General features: G+C 37.1%; 1 protein-coding gene across 1 annotated transcript in view; it reads left to right on the forward strand.

The window, feature by feature from the left end:
- Positions 1-16,752, forward strand: part of LOC146895563 (vomeronasal type-2 receptor 26-like) — an 82,413-nt gene that overhangs the window by 26,211 nt on the left and 39,450 nt on the right. The window contains exons 2-3 of the mRNA XM_087897982.1: positions 7,418-7,506; positions 7,958-8,103. Of these exons, the coding sequence (XP_087754108.1) occupies positions 7,418-7,506; positions 7,958-8,103 (235 nt within the window). The remainder of the gene's footprint in view (positions 1-7,417; positions 7,507-7,957; positions 8,104-16,752) is intronic.

Here is a 16,752-nt window from a genome sequence, read left to right on the forward strand (position 1 = left end):
GTAGCCACAAATCCGGCCTGACAGAAAGTATTAGAAGGAAAATCACAACCCAAAAAATCCAACATTGCCAATACTGCCTACAATACTCAGACATCTAGCGACCCTTCACAAGCACATCTCAAAGAAGAAAAACACACTCTACTACCCCCCCCCCAAAAAAAAAGGAAAGAAAAAGAAAAGAACCGGAGTCAACAACCACTGGTCATTAATATCACTTACTATCAGTAGACTCAATTCACTTATAAAAAGGCACAGACTTAGAGATTGGATACAAAAACAGGATCCAAAATTCTGCTGTTTACAAAAGACACACCTCAACCACAAAGAGAGACACCTACTCAGAGTAATGGGATGAGAAAATGTTTTCCAAGCAAATGGACCAAAGAAACAAGTGGGTTTGGTCAAACTAATATCTAACAAAATTAACTTCAAACTAAAATCAATCAGAAGAGATGGAGATGGAGATTTCATACTCATAACAGGAAAAACTCATCAGGAGGAAGTCTCAATCCTGAATATCTATGCCCCTAATATAAAGGCACACACTTATGTTAAAGAAACACTTCTAGAACTCAAGGCAGTCATCAAACCACACACACTAATAGTAGGAGACTTTAACACACCTCTCTCACCAATCAGTTGTTCTCTTATACACAAAGGATAAAGAAGCAGGGAGGGACATCAGAGAAGCATTACCTTTCACAAAAGCCACAAATAGCATAAAATATCTTGGGGTAACTCTAACCAAGGCAGTGAAAGATCAATTTGACAAGAACTTTAAGTCTTTGAAGAAAGAAATTGAGGAGGATACCAGAAAATGGAAGGATCTCCCTTGCTCTTGGATTGGGAGGATCAACATAGTAAAAATGGCAATTCTACCAAAAGCAATTTATAGATTCAATGCAATCCCCATCGAAATCCCATCAAAATTCTTCACAGACCTTGAGAGAAGAATAATCAACTTTATATCGAAAAACAAAAAATCCAGGATAGCCAAAACAATCTTATAAAATAAAGGAACTTCTGGAGGCATTACCATCCCTGACTTCAAACTCTATTACAGAGCTACAATATTGAAAACAGCTTGGTATTGGCATAAGAACAGAGAAGTCGACCTATGGAATAGAACAGAAGACCCGGATTTTAACCCACAAACTTATCAACACCTAATTCACACATCAATACTGTCTTCAGCATCTGAGATTCTTTCTTCTATCTCTTGTATTCTGTTGATTATTCTTGTCCCTGTTCATTTACCCAGATTTTCCATATCCAGCCATCCCTCGGCTTCTGTTTTCTTCATTGTTTCCGTTTCAGTTTTCATGTCTTAAACTGTTTCCATTATTTGTTTATTTGTATTTTCTTGGTTTCCTAGGGTATCTTTTAGGTATTTGTTCATTTCTTCAGCTTTTTGTTATTCTTCTCATCCATTTCTTAAAGGGAGTTTTACACATCCTGTTTAAGGGACTCTATCACTTTCATGATGTCTATCTATTCTACTTCTTCTGGATTAGGGTCTTCATATCTTCCTGTTGTATGTTCATTGGGTTCTGGTGTTATCATGTTGTTTTTCATATTCTTGAAAAAATTCTTGCATTGGCGCCTGATCATCTCTTCTTTCAAATGCTCTCCAATGGATCTTCTGGTACAGGATCAGGTCTACTTGCTGGCCAGGGCCCACTTTGTCCCCAGAGCCTCATCCCCAAAACAGGCAGATTTGGGGGATCTTATGACCCCACAGAAGCAAGGGGTGCCTGGGACACGCTGGCATGGGATAGAAAGAGAGAGGCAGTAGCCAGGGAGAGAAGCTTCAGTTGGATGGCAAAAGAATTTAGAGGGTTGAAGGGTATCTGTGTTCCTTTTCTGGGTCCTCCCCGCTACCCCCAGGAGCAGGAAGTTGAACATCCAAATAGACAAGACTCCCATAAAGCTTATTAATGCAGGAGAATCAAAGCCCAGCAACATTGTCCTTGGCTTCTCAGTAAGCCTCCACCATCAGCCATATTCAGAGAGTCCGGTTTGATCACATGCTCCATCAGTCTCATTCCAACTGGCCTTAGCGTTCTGCCATTAGATCTGTCCGTCTCAGTGGGTGAACGCACCCCTTGTGGTCCTGACTTCCTTGCTCATGTTCTCCTTCCTTCTGCTCCTCATTAGGACCTTGGGAACTCAGTCCAGTGCTCCAATGTGGGTCTCTGTCTCTATCTCCATCCATCACCAGAAGAAGATTCTATGGTACTATGCAAGATATTCATCAGTGTGGCTATAAGACAAGGCCGCCTCAGGCATCCTTTCCTCTATATAGTAAAAATGGAAATTCTACCAAAAGCAATCTATAGATCCAATGCAATCCCCATCAAAATCCCAACAAAATTCTTCACAGACCTTGAGAGAACAATAATCAACTTTATATGGAAAATTTAAAAACCCAGGATATCCAAAACAATCCTATACAATAAAAGTACTTCCGGAGGAATTACCATCCCTGACTTCAAACTCTATTACAGAGCTACAGTAATGAAAACAGCTTGATATTGACACAAAAACAGGGATGTTGACCAATGGAATCAAATTGAAACAAGTTGAAGACCCAGATATTAATTCACAAACCTCTGAACACCTGATTTTCAACAAATGAGCTAAAATTATACAATGAACGAAAGAAAGCATCTTTAACAAATGGTGCTGGCATAACTGGATGTCAAACTGTAGAAGAATGAAAATAGATCCATTTCTATCACCATGCACAAAACACAAGTCAAATGTATTAAAGACTTCAATATTAATCTGACCACACTGAATCTGATAGAAAAGAAAGTGGGAAGTAGTCTACAACACATGGGCACAGGAGAACTCTTCCTAACTATAACCCCAGTAGCACAGACAATAAGAGCAACAATAAATAAATGGGACCTCCTAAAACTGAGAAGCTTTTTTAAAGCAAAGGACACTGTCACTAAGACAAAAAGGCAACCTACAGAATGGGAGAAGATCCTCGCCAACCCCACATCAGACAAAGGTCTGATCTCCAAAATATATAAAGAACTCAAGAAACTACACTTTAAAATGCTAATTAACCCAATTAAAAAATGGCACTTGGTTTTGATTCTACTGCATGTACTGACTTTTTGGGAGCCTAATCTGTTTGGAAGCACACCTTCTATCCTAGACCTGGATGGAGGGGAAATGGCCTTGGACTTCCCACAGGGCAGGGCACCCTGACTTCTCTTAAGACTGGAGAGGCAGGGGGAGCAGAGAGAATGAAAGGGAAATGGGAGGAGGGTAGGAGGTAGAAATTCTTAATAAACAAATAAATTTTTTAAAAAAGAAATAAAGTCTACACTACCAAGCACTTACAGACTTTAAAAATATTTAGTTTTATTGAAGGTGGAAGTCACAAAATAATCCCAAACCAGTTCAGAATTATGAATAATAAAGGGCTATATATTTAGAGGAAACTTATAGATCAGTGTCCTAGATAATAGTACTCTGCACGAACAGGTACAGAGTCTGGCAGCCTGAAGTGAGAGCTGGGAGTAAAAGAGCTAGCACAAGCTTTACAGCTTTGTTTGCAGTATAAAAGCCCACGCCCAAGTGGGCTAATATCTTAAAGGCTCTTGGCTAAAAGAGCAAAAGCAGTTCCCATTGATGTTAGCTATAAACCCAGCCCTATACAAAGCACTAGAAGGAAAACTCCAACCCAAGGAAGTTGGCCACATCAACAAAAACACATACAATAGATGATCTCACAACAGCAATTCCCAAAGAAGGGAAAAAATACACACAATAACATCACCAACAACAAAAACAAAAATAAAAGGAAATAGCAATCACTGATCATTAATATCTCTTAATATAAATGGTTTCAAAACAGCCAGGAAGAGACAAAGGATGACAGATTGGATACAAAAACAGAATCCATCCTTCTGCTGCATACAAGAAACACAATTGAAGTTCAAAGACAGACATTACCTCAGAGTAATAGGTTAGGAAAAAATTTTCCAAGCAAATGGACCTAAGAAGCAAGTGGGTGTAGCTATTCTCATATCTATCAAAATAGACTTCAAAGTAAAATCAATCCAAAGAGCCAAAGAAGGACATTTCGTACCAGTCACGGGAAAAAAATCCGTTAATAGGAAATCTCAATACTGAACATCTGTGCCCAGAATACAAGTACACACTCATATATAAAAGAAAAGCTTAAATCACACATTAAACCCCACACACTAATAGTAGGAGATTTCAACACTCTGCTATCAGCTCTGGACAGGTCTGTCAGATGAAATATTTACAAAGAAATATGAGAATTAACAGATGTTATTACTCAAACTGAACAGAGATTTATAGAACATTCCATCCAAACATACAAGATTATTCCTACCCCTCAGCACCTCATGGAACGTTTTCAAATACTAACAGCATACTAGGAAAAACAAACAAACAAACAAAAAAACCTCAACAGTGAAAAAAAATTGGAATAAAATGGCTTAAAATTAGAATTCAATAGCAACACTAATTCCGGAAAGCCCAGAAACACATAGAAATTAAACAATGAACACATGAAGCATCAATGGGTCAAGAAAGAAATGAGAAGAAATTAAAGACTTCTTAAAATTCAACGAAAATAACCACAAAACATACTCAAAATTATGGAACACCATGAAAGCAGTGTTAAGAGAAAAGTTCATAGCATTAAATGCATTCATAAATAAGCTAGAAAACTGCCACACTAGTGAATTAAGAGAACATTTGAAAACTCTAGAACAAACAGAAGCAAACTCACCCAGGAAAGCTAGATTGCAGAAATAATCAAATTGAGAACAGAAATCAACAAAATAGAAGCAAAGAAAACAAGGAGACAAAGAGTTGGTTATTCAAGAAAATCAACAAAATAGACAAGCCTCTATCCAAACAACCAAAAGGAAAGGAGTGAATATCCAAATTAAGAAAATCAGAAATGAAAGGAGGCACATAATAACAGACATGGAAGAAATCCAAAGTATCATCAGGTCATATTCTGAAAACCTGTACTCCACAAAATTGGAAAATTTAAAGTTTAAATGGACAACTCTCTGAATAAATATCACATACCAAAATTAAATCAATACCAGATGAGCAAATTAAATAGACCTATAACTGCTAAAGAAATAGAAACTGTCATCAAAAGTCTCCCAATCAATAAAAGCCCAGGACCAGATGATTTCAGCTCAGAATTCTACAAGATTTTCAAAGAAGAAATAATACCAATGCTCCTCAAATTGTTCCACACAATAAAAACAGAAGGAAAATAGCCAAACCCTTTTTAGGAGGCTATGATTACCCTGATAACCAAACCACATAAAGACATTACTAAGAATGAGAATTACAGACAAAACTCATTCATGAACACTGATGCAAAAATACTCAATTGAATACTGGCAAATTGTATCCAAGAACACATCATTTGCAAGAAAATGGATGGAACTAAAAAAAAAATCCTGAGTGATGTAACCCAGAATGCAAAAGATGAGCATTATATGGACCCACTAACAGGTGATTACTAGCTGAAAAGTCAAGGATAAGGAGCCTATATTCTACAACCCCAGAGAAGTGAAGTAACAAGGAGAACCCTAAGAGAAACATACATACATCCCCCTGGGAGGGGGAAATAAACAAGATCTCCTGAGAAAATTGAGAGTGTGGTATGGGGAGAATAGGCAAGGCAGAAGGGAAAAGAATAGAAGAGGAGTGGGGAGGAGAACTAAAGGGAATGGGCTGGTCAAGATGGGTGAAGGGCACTGAAAGAGAACAAGGAAAGAGATATCTTGATTGAGCAAGCCATTATGAGTCAAGCAAAAAGCCTAATATTAGAGAAATTCCCAGCAACACTCAAGGATGACCTACGCTAAGATTCACAGCAAAATTAAAGATGATGCCTGAACTGGCTTTGCTCTGCAGACTGATGACTATCTTAAATGTTGTCCTAGAACCTACACCTATCAACTGATGGAGGCAGATGCAGAGAATTACAGTGGAGCACTGGGCTGAACTCCCAAAGTTCAGTCAAAAATAAGGAGGAGTGGAAATATCAGCAAAAAGGTCAAGACCGTATGGAGATAACCACTGAAACAGTTTTCCTGAGCTAAAAGAAGTCTTCCAATACCGTTCTGACATCAAGGGAGCCAGCACAGGATCAAATTAGGCCTTCTGAATGTGAATAAAAGTTGGATGGCTGTGGCAGACTGTGGGGCCACTGATAGTGAGACCAGAATTTATCCCAACTGCTTGATCTGACTTTTCAGAACCTATTCTTTCTGGAAGGATATCTTGTTCAGTCTACATACAGGCCTTGGCCCTGCCTCAAAGCAATGTGCTATACTTATTTGAATCCCCATGGGAAGCCTAATCCTCTCTGAGGACTGGATGTAGGATGGGATAAGGATGGGAAGCAGGGGAAAGGTGAAGGCACCATGAATAGGGCAAGGCATGGGAAATGGATTTGACATGTGCAATAAAAAAGATAGATTTTTAAAATGAATTAAAATAAAAATTGTTTTGTTTTATGCTATATTATAATTAGCAGAAGTGCATAATGAAAGGATGAAATTATTTCTAAAGCAAGAGTATTTCTGTAGTTTTGTTATAAGGATAACTTCAGCCTCATAAAATTAGTTTGGCAGAGTTCCTTCTGTTTCTATTATGTGGAATACTTTGAGCAGTATAGGTATTAGCTCTTCTATGAAATTCTGGTAGAATTCTGCACTGAGACCATCTCCCCCTGAACTCTTTTTGGGACCCATTCTCTTTGGATGGATACTTTGATCAGCCTACTTTGGTCCTTCCACAAAGCAATGTGCCTTATCTCTCTGAGGAGTGGAAGTGGTGTGGTGTGCCAGAAAGGTGGAAGGAATGGAAGGAGTAGAGGGAGGAGGAACTGGGACTGGTATGTAAAATAAAAAAGACAGTTTGTTTAATTTTGAAAAAAATAAATAAAGTAAATAAAAGAGTATTTCTGATAAGTGGTAATACAAAAAAGAAGAAATGTCAAGATGAAGAATTATTCTATTTATTGATTTTTTACAAGTGTACTTGGGAGGAGCTGTACCAGAGTGCACTTAAAAGCAGAACAAAGATTACTGCTTGGGAACCTTAATACTGCAAAAGGATGAGGTGAGAAATTATCTTATGTACTTGTTTGGAATGTACTTATTCATTTCAACATCTTTACAATCATTGCTACAAGAAGGAGAGAGCAGATCAGAGAGTCGGGATAGATATGAGGTCAGTGTGCCTGTGAATGGCAGACACTAAAAACCGACATCACCACTTCATCTTCATATGAAAGCATTGTATGAAATATTTCAAGTGTTTGCAATGTGGAATCCAAATATTGCTTTGTCTCTTATCTGTTCACACTTCTATGTGTCTTTCAAAACAGCAATCCAAATCAAACAAGCTGGACCTACAATTCTTTCTCATGCTATCGTGCTCTCCAAAGTCACTGTGGATGATTATGAAATCATAGAGGTAGGGGACTAAGGAACAAAACAACATGTTTTTCACCAGCATAGAAGATGCAGGTGCAGAGGCCAAGGGCAATGAGATTCCCCAGAGCACATGTATGAGAGTGAAAAGCAAGAAAAGCCAGTGCATTTATAGTCACTATGATTAGTTAGAGGAGAATGTCAACACTTTCACTTACCCTCGGTTTTCTGGACTTTCTTCTATCTGTGTCCTTGTCTGGCATGAGAACCATAGACTATGCAACATCAGGAACGAGCTGTAGGTAACAGAGTCTTCTCTGACACTGTCAAGGTCTAAACCTGTTCCACGAATGAAGCCAATATCCTTTAAGGATCAGCCTCGTTGCAGGGCATTGTCCCTGTATAGTGCAGACGCTGATATGTCTCAACCTTTGCTTTGCTTCTTTCTACTCCTGCATTCTATGTTTGCTTTAACGAGAATAACTAATCCGAAGTGTTTGGAATATGGAAAGCCTGCCACATACATGAAGGCTGACATAATCCTAGGTGCATTTATCCCCATTTACGTCGCAAAAGAAGAACCCAAGGAAATCCCGATATTTTTTCAGACAAAACAGCATCCACTGTCTGTCGGCTTAATGTAAGTACTTGTGCCACTGTGCTAAGGATTATTCTCAAACTTAATGTAAGTACTTGTGCCACTGTGATAAGGATATTCTAGCTGCATGACAGTGCATGCTCATCTGTGCACATGTAATTGCTCTAAGAATAATGAACTGTATGCACAGAAATGTGAAACTCAGTTGCAAACTTTCCACATTCATTATACTTCTAGATATCTTTATTCTCCACCTCTTTATTTCTCTAGTCAAATACAGATCATATAGGGAAATCAACAACTTTTGTGTCTGTTCATACTGTCAGTTCATGGTAAGGTTTTTATTTGTTTTCACAGATTGTCTTTAATGTGTCAGGAGAGGTTGCATCCTCTTCATATATCTTCGGGAACCTAAATGTGTTGTTCGAATGTTTGTTTCTTTCTACTGACTTGACAAGTTTCTGCTAAATCCCCATGTCTTTAGTACCCACCTTAGAATTTCTATCCCATATGTCCATGTATTTGTTTGTTTAAATATCTCAGATTTGGACATTGTGATCATGTTTATTACTTATTTAATTCTCATTGACATTTTAATGCAGTGTTTGAAAATCACATCCTTTATGCTTGATATTCTGTTTTCTGCTTAGTCAGTACTGCTGGAGTCACTTTCCACTGAGTTTTTATTGGCAGTTTCTTGATTTTTTTTTATTTAGAACATTTTTATCTCTTCTTCCCCTAACCTAAATCTCAATTTCCTTTTAGGATTTGACTTTTTTGGTACTGAGTCTTTGTTATATATGGGTTTTTTACTCACCGTTGTTCTCCTGTACAGTGCTGTATTTTTCTCAATGCCCAGTTGAATTTACTTGCTTATTTATATCTTCTTTTAGGTAATCGATATTTTTACTTTTTGAACTAGCAATCTGACATTTGATCTTTCTGAATATTTTGAGTTCATTTGTTGTTTATTTATCATATTGTGGAGTAGTTATTTGGCCTTGCTTTTTAGTAAGTGCTGTTGTTTGTTTCTATTGTTGCTATAAGCAGTACCTTTGTTCATTTGAACATCAGTTACACATTTGAATGTTCCTATACTTAGAAGTTTCTTCGTAAATGTTCAACCTATTCATTGCTGTGTAAGAAGGAAACAAACTTCCAGGTCTATATGCCTAGTACTTGTAGTGTTATGGAATATGTGAAGAAAAATTGCTAGATGCTAGATTTATTTGACATTTATAGTACTCTTAGGAATATTTTCACAGGATGGAAGGAATACAGTTCAGTAGGCCACTAATGCAGGAGATGGAAGGAGTTCCAAAACCAGGAGGAGAGAGTGCCCATCCTCAAGGAGAGGCAGTGGACAGGAAAGCTTTAACTTTACCTGACAGCAGTTCTTATGTGGAGTCTGCCTGATGTAGCATAGGTGCATTCAAGTCACAACTCACTGAATCTTACATTAATTTGTTTTAGTTTACAGATAAAGATGAAAGACTTGGATATATTAACATCTCCACTCTCTGTAATCTGTACTGAAACCACAGTGTAGAAGATGCAGTTAGCCAGTATATATAAATTGCTTTTGTACACGCATGGTTTAGAGCCATATCAAAAGTTTAGTGATTCAAAGGGGGATACAAATAGGAACACTCTTTACCAGTTTCCTCTGTCCAGATTTTATGTATGTATGTCAGATAAGTATGTGGCACAATGAGAAGCAATTTAAAATCTTGTTAAAAACAATGAAAGAAAATTAAAAATTTTGTTCATTGTCTATGAAAACAGTAGGTAGTACTTAACCAAGGCTAGATTAATAGCTAATCAGAACTCCACTGATTAATATGATTAAACTCTGTATGTTAGAAATCTTTAAGTCTCATTTTCATATACCTTAGATCAGTTAAACATACCTTTGCAACTTGTGTTTACTTACATCAAATCATTTCCCTAGACCCTCAAAAGTAACATCAACTTCAAACTTTTTTCCATCCAATCTTTTACCAGGAGACGAAAATGATTCACTTATGGGAGCAGTAATTCAAAAAGGAGGTTCTTTAAAATAAAAGAATAGTAAAAGTATATTTTTTTTCTAGTAATAGCATGATAGTTTCAGTTTGATTTTCAATTGAACCTGTTTATGAGATTGTCTTTTTCAGTGTTAGGCCTGTCAGTAAGGTAACCCTGTCTGTGAGTCTGCCTTTTTCAGCAGACTATCTGTTTGCTGTAGGATACAACAAGACATGCCTTATGTATATGACATGGACTGACCATGTAACTGCAGCCTTGTTGGGAGGAGCTGTGTCGGATTGCTTGCTGCTGCTAAAATTATAAAGTTGAAACGTGTTATCAACACTATCAGAGATCTGAGAAGGATAAATGTGAGCAGGAAGTATAATCTAAATTGCCTCTGTATCAGCTAAAACGATACAGACTTACCTGATACTGGGGCAACCAGTTCAGATCCTTCATATGATTTCAATGCCCTTCTTGGGAGCAGAGATTATCATCTTCAGATGCCACATGAGACACCATCGGACTTTGGTTGCCACACAGGACAACATCAGGCTTCAACCACTGGACTCTTGAGATTTCAGAAATGTTTCTATGGAGGAGGAAGTTGAGGCAACTGACCTACCTTGCCAAGGCAGAGAGGGGCATTCAACACCACAGTGTTCACAGTTTGTGAAGGGACCAGGTGGTGGGTGAGACATGTGCCAGCTCTTGACCCAGTGGTCGGCATTAGCACAACTGAGGTAATATCCAGGTGGAGTCTGGTTTTTCATGGTATTTGTGAATAGCCTCAACAACAGATCCCAGACGATGGTATTTTTGTTTATAAGGTGAAGTCTTTTTATTAAGTACCTTAAATGCAATGTCCAGCAGATCTCTCTGAGGGGTTTGAGGGACAGCAGCTAATTTATTAACTATATTTGATTTTAAACAAAATTTACTTCTTTCTAGTTACTTTTTATTGATAGCATAAACAGAAGGCTATAGCTTGTCCCTCTGTAAATGAAATACATTTGTACTCATCATGACCAAAACAAGGCTCTGAGCATGGTAAAGAAGTCGATCATTTATAAAGTGACTGACCATTAGCTTGCATGTCTTAATTATCATCTTCAGTTTACAGCAATTTGGTAGCTTTTATAAGAATGGAATTTACAGTTTCATCCCTGTTAGGTGAGCCTTATAATTTTGAATTGAAGATTTAAATGAAAATCCTTGCTGGGAAATGGTGGTACATGACTTTAATCCCAGCAGGAAGGAGGCAGAGGCAGTTGGATCTCTGAGAGTTCGAGGTTGGCATGGTCTACAAGAGCTAGTCTCAGGAGAGGTACCAAAGCTACACAGAGAAACCCTGCTTTGACAAACCAAAGGGAAAAAAAGACTCTTTGATATCAAAATCTTAAAGATCATAGTCCACAGCACATCTGGGAACACAACGTCATGATCATTCATAGTGTAACTTTACAGAATATCAGTTTCCCATGTGGTATGTTTTATTCAAATAGCTAAAGATAAACAAAGTTATCAAATACAAGAAGGGTATGCATCCATCTTCAAAACAGGTCTGCTAGCCTGGACAGACTTTAGGAATTCATAAACTTTATCTAACGTAACATATTCATTAAATACATACTGTTTTTATCTATATTGTCTAGATGCCTAGTGTTGGACAAGTTAGCAATAGCAAAGTTGATCTGACATATATGTCTAAATCAGTTTCTTTTGTCATAAATAGGCTCCTAAAATCTTAGAAATCATAAATCATCTTCAAACTTTTGTTGTTATCAAGTTCTTTCCTTCACAATCAAGAATTAAATCAAATCATATATGAAGTATGTTGTGTCCTATCTTTTTCTAAACAAGAGTATAGCTCAAGTCACAAATAAGCATATTCTATATTTTCTTAATTCTCAATTACTTCTTTTTTCAGTTTTTATTGATTTTTATTCAGTTTTACGTTTTAGCCTGTTCCCCTAACTGCCTCTTCCGACCCTTCATACCTCCCCAAAGGTTCCCATGCTCCCAATTTACTTAGGAGATCTTGTCTTTTCCTACTTCCGATGTACATTAAATCTATTTAAGTCTCTCTTAGCATCCTCATTGTTGTCTAAGTTCTCTGGGATTGTGATTTGTAGGCTGGTTTTCTTTGCTTTGAGTTTAAAAACCACCTATGAGTGAGTATATGTGATAATTGTCTATCTGTGTCTGGGTTACCTCACTCAAAATAATGTTTTCTAGACCCATTCATTTTCCTGCAAAATTCAGATGTTATTTTTCTGCTGTGTAGTACTTCATTGTGTAAATGCACCATGTTTTCATTATGCATTCTTCAGTCGAGGGGCATTTAGGTTGTTTCCAGGTCCTGGCTATGACGAAAAATGCTGCTATAGCCATAGTTGAGCACAGGTCCTGGTGGCACAGTTGAACATCCTTTGGATATTTACCCAAAGTGGTATGACTGGGTATTGGGGAAGGTTGTTTCCTAATTTTATGAGAAATCACCACACTGGCATCCAAAGGGACTATACCAGCTTGCATTCCCACCAGCAATGCAGAAGTGTTTCCCTTTCCACACAACCTCTCCAGTAGAAGTTGTCATCATTGTTTTTGATTTGGCCATTTTTACAGGTGTAAGATGGAATCTCAGAGCTGTTTTGATTTGCATTTCTCTGATGGCTAAGGATGTTGAGCATTTCCTTAAGTGTCTTTCACTCATTTTAGACTCCTCTAAATTGTTGAGAGTTCTCTGTTTTAGCCCGTACTTCATTTTTTTAAATTGAATTATGTGTTCTTTTGATGGTCTATTTCTTGAGTTCTTTGTATATTTTGGAAATCGGACCTCTGTCTGATGTGGGGTTAGTGAAGATCTTTTTCCATTCTGTAGGCTGTTGTTTTGTCTTGTTGACTGTATCCTTTGCTTTACAGAAGCTTTTCAGTTTCAAGAGGTTCCGTTAATTGTTTCTTTCAGTGTCTGTGCTTCTTGGGGTATATTTCAGAAGTAGTCTCCTGTTCCATTGCGTTCAAGTGTACTTCCCACCTTCTCTTCTATGAGGTTTAGTGTGGCTGGCCTTATGTTGAAGTCTTTGATCCATTTGGACCTGAGTTTTGTGCATGGTGATAGATATGGGTCTATTTTTATTCTTCTACGTGTTGATACCCACTTATGCCAGCACCACTTGTTAAATATGCTTTCTTTTTCCATTTTGTATTTCTTGCTCCTTTGTCAAAATCAAGTGCTCAAAGGTGTGGGGATTAATATCTGGGTCTTCTATTATGTTCCATTGTTCCTCCTGTCTGTTCTTATGCCAATACCAGGTTGCTTTCAGTACTGTATCTCTGTAATAGAATTTGATTTCAGCTCAAATCTCTACAAGACTGTCAAAGAAGAACTAATACCAATACTCCTCAAATTATTCCACACAATAGAAACATAAGAAACAATGTCAAACTCTTTTTGACATTTACCTTGATAGCTAAATTACAGAAAGACATTACTAAGAAGAATTACAAACCAATCTCACTCATGAACATTAATGCAAAAATACTAAATAAAATACAGGCAAATCAAATACAAGAACCATCATCCACCATGATCAAATTGACTTCATCCCAGAGATACAGGGACGGTTCAACATAAGAAAATCTATCAATGTAATCCACCATATAAACAAACTGAAAAATAAAAACCACAGGATCATCTCATCGGAATTCAGAAAAGCTTTCAACAAAATAAAACATCCCTTCATAACAAAAGTCTTGGAGACAGCAGGCATACAAGAAATATAGCTAAACATAATAAACACAACATACAGCAAACCAACAGCCAACTTCAAACAAAATGAAGAGAAACTCCCAGTGATTACACTGAAATCTGGAACAAGACAAGGTTGTCCACTCTCTCTCTTTCAATTCAATATAATTCTTGAGGTTCTATCTAGAGCGATAAGACACTAAAAGGAGATTAAGGGGTACAAATCAGGAAAGAAGAAGTCAAACTCTCACCGATTTCTGATGATATGATAGTTTACATAAGCAACCCCAAAAATTCTACCAAGAAACTTCTATAACTCATAAACACTTTAAGTAATGTAGCAAGATACAGGATTAACTAAAAAAATCAGTAGCCCTCCTGTATACAGATGATAAAATGAATGGGGAAGAAGTCAAAGAAACAACACCCTTCACAATAGACACAAATAGCATAACATATCTCAGAGTAACTCTAGCCAAAGAAGTGGAATTGTTGTATGACAAGAACATTAAATCTTTGAAGAAAGAAATTGAAGAAGACAACAAAAAGTAGAAAGATCTTTCATGTTCTTGGGTAGGCAGATTTAACAGAGTAAAAATGGCAATCTTCCCAAAAGCAATCTACAGATTCAATGCAATGCCCAACAAAATCTCAGAAAAATTCTTCATAGATCTAGAAAGAATAGTGCTCAACTTCATATGGAAAAGCAAAACACCCAAGATAACCAAAACAATCCTTAGCAATTAAAGAAATTCTGGAGGCATCACAATTCCTGACTTCAAATTTTACTACAAAGACGTTCTGTTCTAATTTTTAACCTGAATTTCTGTTTCGGATTTTCAAATTTTTAAACTACGCTCAATGAATTTGCAAATCCATAGCTACAGAACCTATAGAAAATAGTCTTCCAAATCTTATAATAAATATTTATCAAAAGTTTTAGGCATATAAGAGAGGAGAGTAGATTAGCAGCCACAATCCCTATTGCAAAAAAAAAGTTTTTTAGATATTTTAAAACATACAGTGTCTTTTACGTTTTTGCTCTCATCCTTGTTATAGATTCAGATAGTAAATTTGACACAGAACAGATTTGAAAGACACTTTTAAGCAGCGTGCTCAGGTATGGAGGGAGGGGCTGAAACCCAGAGCCAGAGCCAACTTCTTCATCGAAAACATCAGAATAAAACAGATTTTAGAATTGCCCATAGTGAAAAGATATTTGAATCTCTGTAAAACTGTTTCAGTGGTCAGAGGAAGGGACAAGAAAAAGCAGAGAGGAAAGAAGAATCCATGAAATGGCAAGAGCAGGGAACAAAGAAAACACAGATGTAAGAGATTTTGAGAATAAAAAACAGAAAGATTTTGGAATTAAGGGACTTTGGGATCATATGCTTGAGAAATGTAGAAAATTGTTACAATTGCGAGGCATTTGAAAATTCAGAGTGCCATCTTTGTCTATTGAGCTATCCTGATGAAAATCCGTTTGCAATAAGACAACTAGTATTAAAGAAAACGCTAAATCTGAGAAGGAAAAAAGATCAGATAAGGCACATGAAAGTACGTAGAGCAAGCTAAAGGAGTAAGCAAAGAACATGTTTGGAGGGAGAGGAAGTAGGGCAGAGAGAAGCATAAGTTTCCTGGATTCATCAAGAAGTCAGAGAGATTTGTCAGAGGAAATGTCCCAAATCACAAAGGAGCAGCATCCATTTCCATGAGATGGGTGCGCAATAGGGCAAGATAAACTGCCTCAGGCACAAGTTAAATCTCTCTAAATAACCAATTCATTCACATGTCAGTGCTGAATGGTTTCAACACTGTATCTCAAAAGTTCTCACTTGGTCCAAAACCAGAGAAGTTGGGACAACAGGAACTAGTCGTCCCAATGTCTTATCAACAAACATTGACTTAACTATTGATAAAACAAAGAATCCAATTTAAAACACATGGACCTAAACAGAGAATTCAGTTTAGCGACTGAGAAATAAAATAAATGCACTCAAGTTCTTTAGCAATTACTGAAATACATATCAAAACTTCTATGATATTTTATATTTCCCAAGAATATAAAGTACATCAAATACAGGAATATATGTGAGTTAAGGGGATTACAAACTTGTAAGCCCTATGAAAACTAGTGTGGAGGATTTCTAAAAGTGTGGAAAGATATCTACACTATTCTCTACGTCAATCAGTCCTGGGCATATGTGTAAATGACTGTGTATCCTACTGCCGAAATTCTTGATTGTCTGTGTTCATTGTTGATCTATTCACAATAGTCTTGAAATGGAAGAAGCCTCAATGTCAATCAACTGATAAATGGATATTTTATCTGTGGTACATGGAAACAACTGAATTTTATTTGGCAGCAAAGACAAATAGAATTCTGGAATCTGCATGTAATGGATGGAGCTGAAATTACCGCTCTGTATGAGGTAACCCAGACACAATAAGACAAAGTCAAATGCTTTCTCTCATATGCAGATGCTAGTTTTGAATCTTCAGGGTCTCTATTTAACTGAAGTACACATATTATCCAGGAAACGACTAAGGTTCAAAGGAGAGGGGATTTCACTTGCGAGAAAATAGAACAAATGAGGTATGAAGAGGGGAACGGAAATACTGGAGCATGAAGGGTTAAGTAGCAAGTGATGGGAGAGCAGACCAGAGGGAGTGTGTGAAGGAATAACTAACTCTAAAACCTTGGGAAAAGCTTATGGAAATGTGCTAATATAGAAACTTCCTAAATACATATGCATACATTTAAAAGGGGTTACTATATAGCTGGGGGAGAATTCCCCTCTCAAAGATCATGAAACATTAAGCAAAAGGACAAGTGCTAGGTATGAATTAAGTGTCTTAAGTTGTTTGTAAATGTTTGTCCCTATGCACACAAACATTACCAGCTATTTCCTTTGCTCTTGGTTACCCTC

Source organism: Myodes glareolus, chromosome 2, assembly GCF_982192425.1.
Source record: "Myodes glareolus chromosome 2, mMyoGla1.1, whole genome shotgun sequence".
NCBI lineage: Eukaryota > Metazoa > Chordata > Mammalia > Rodentia > Cricetidae > Myodes > Myodes glareolus.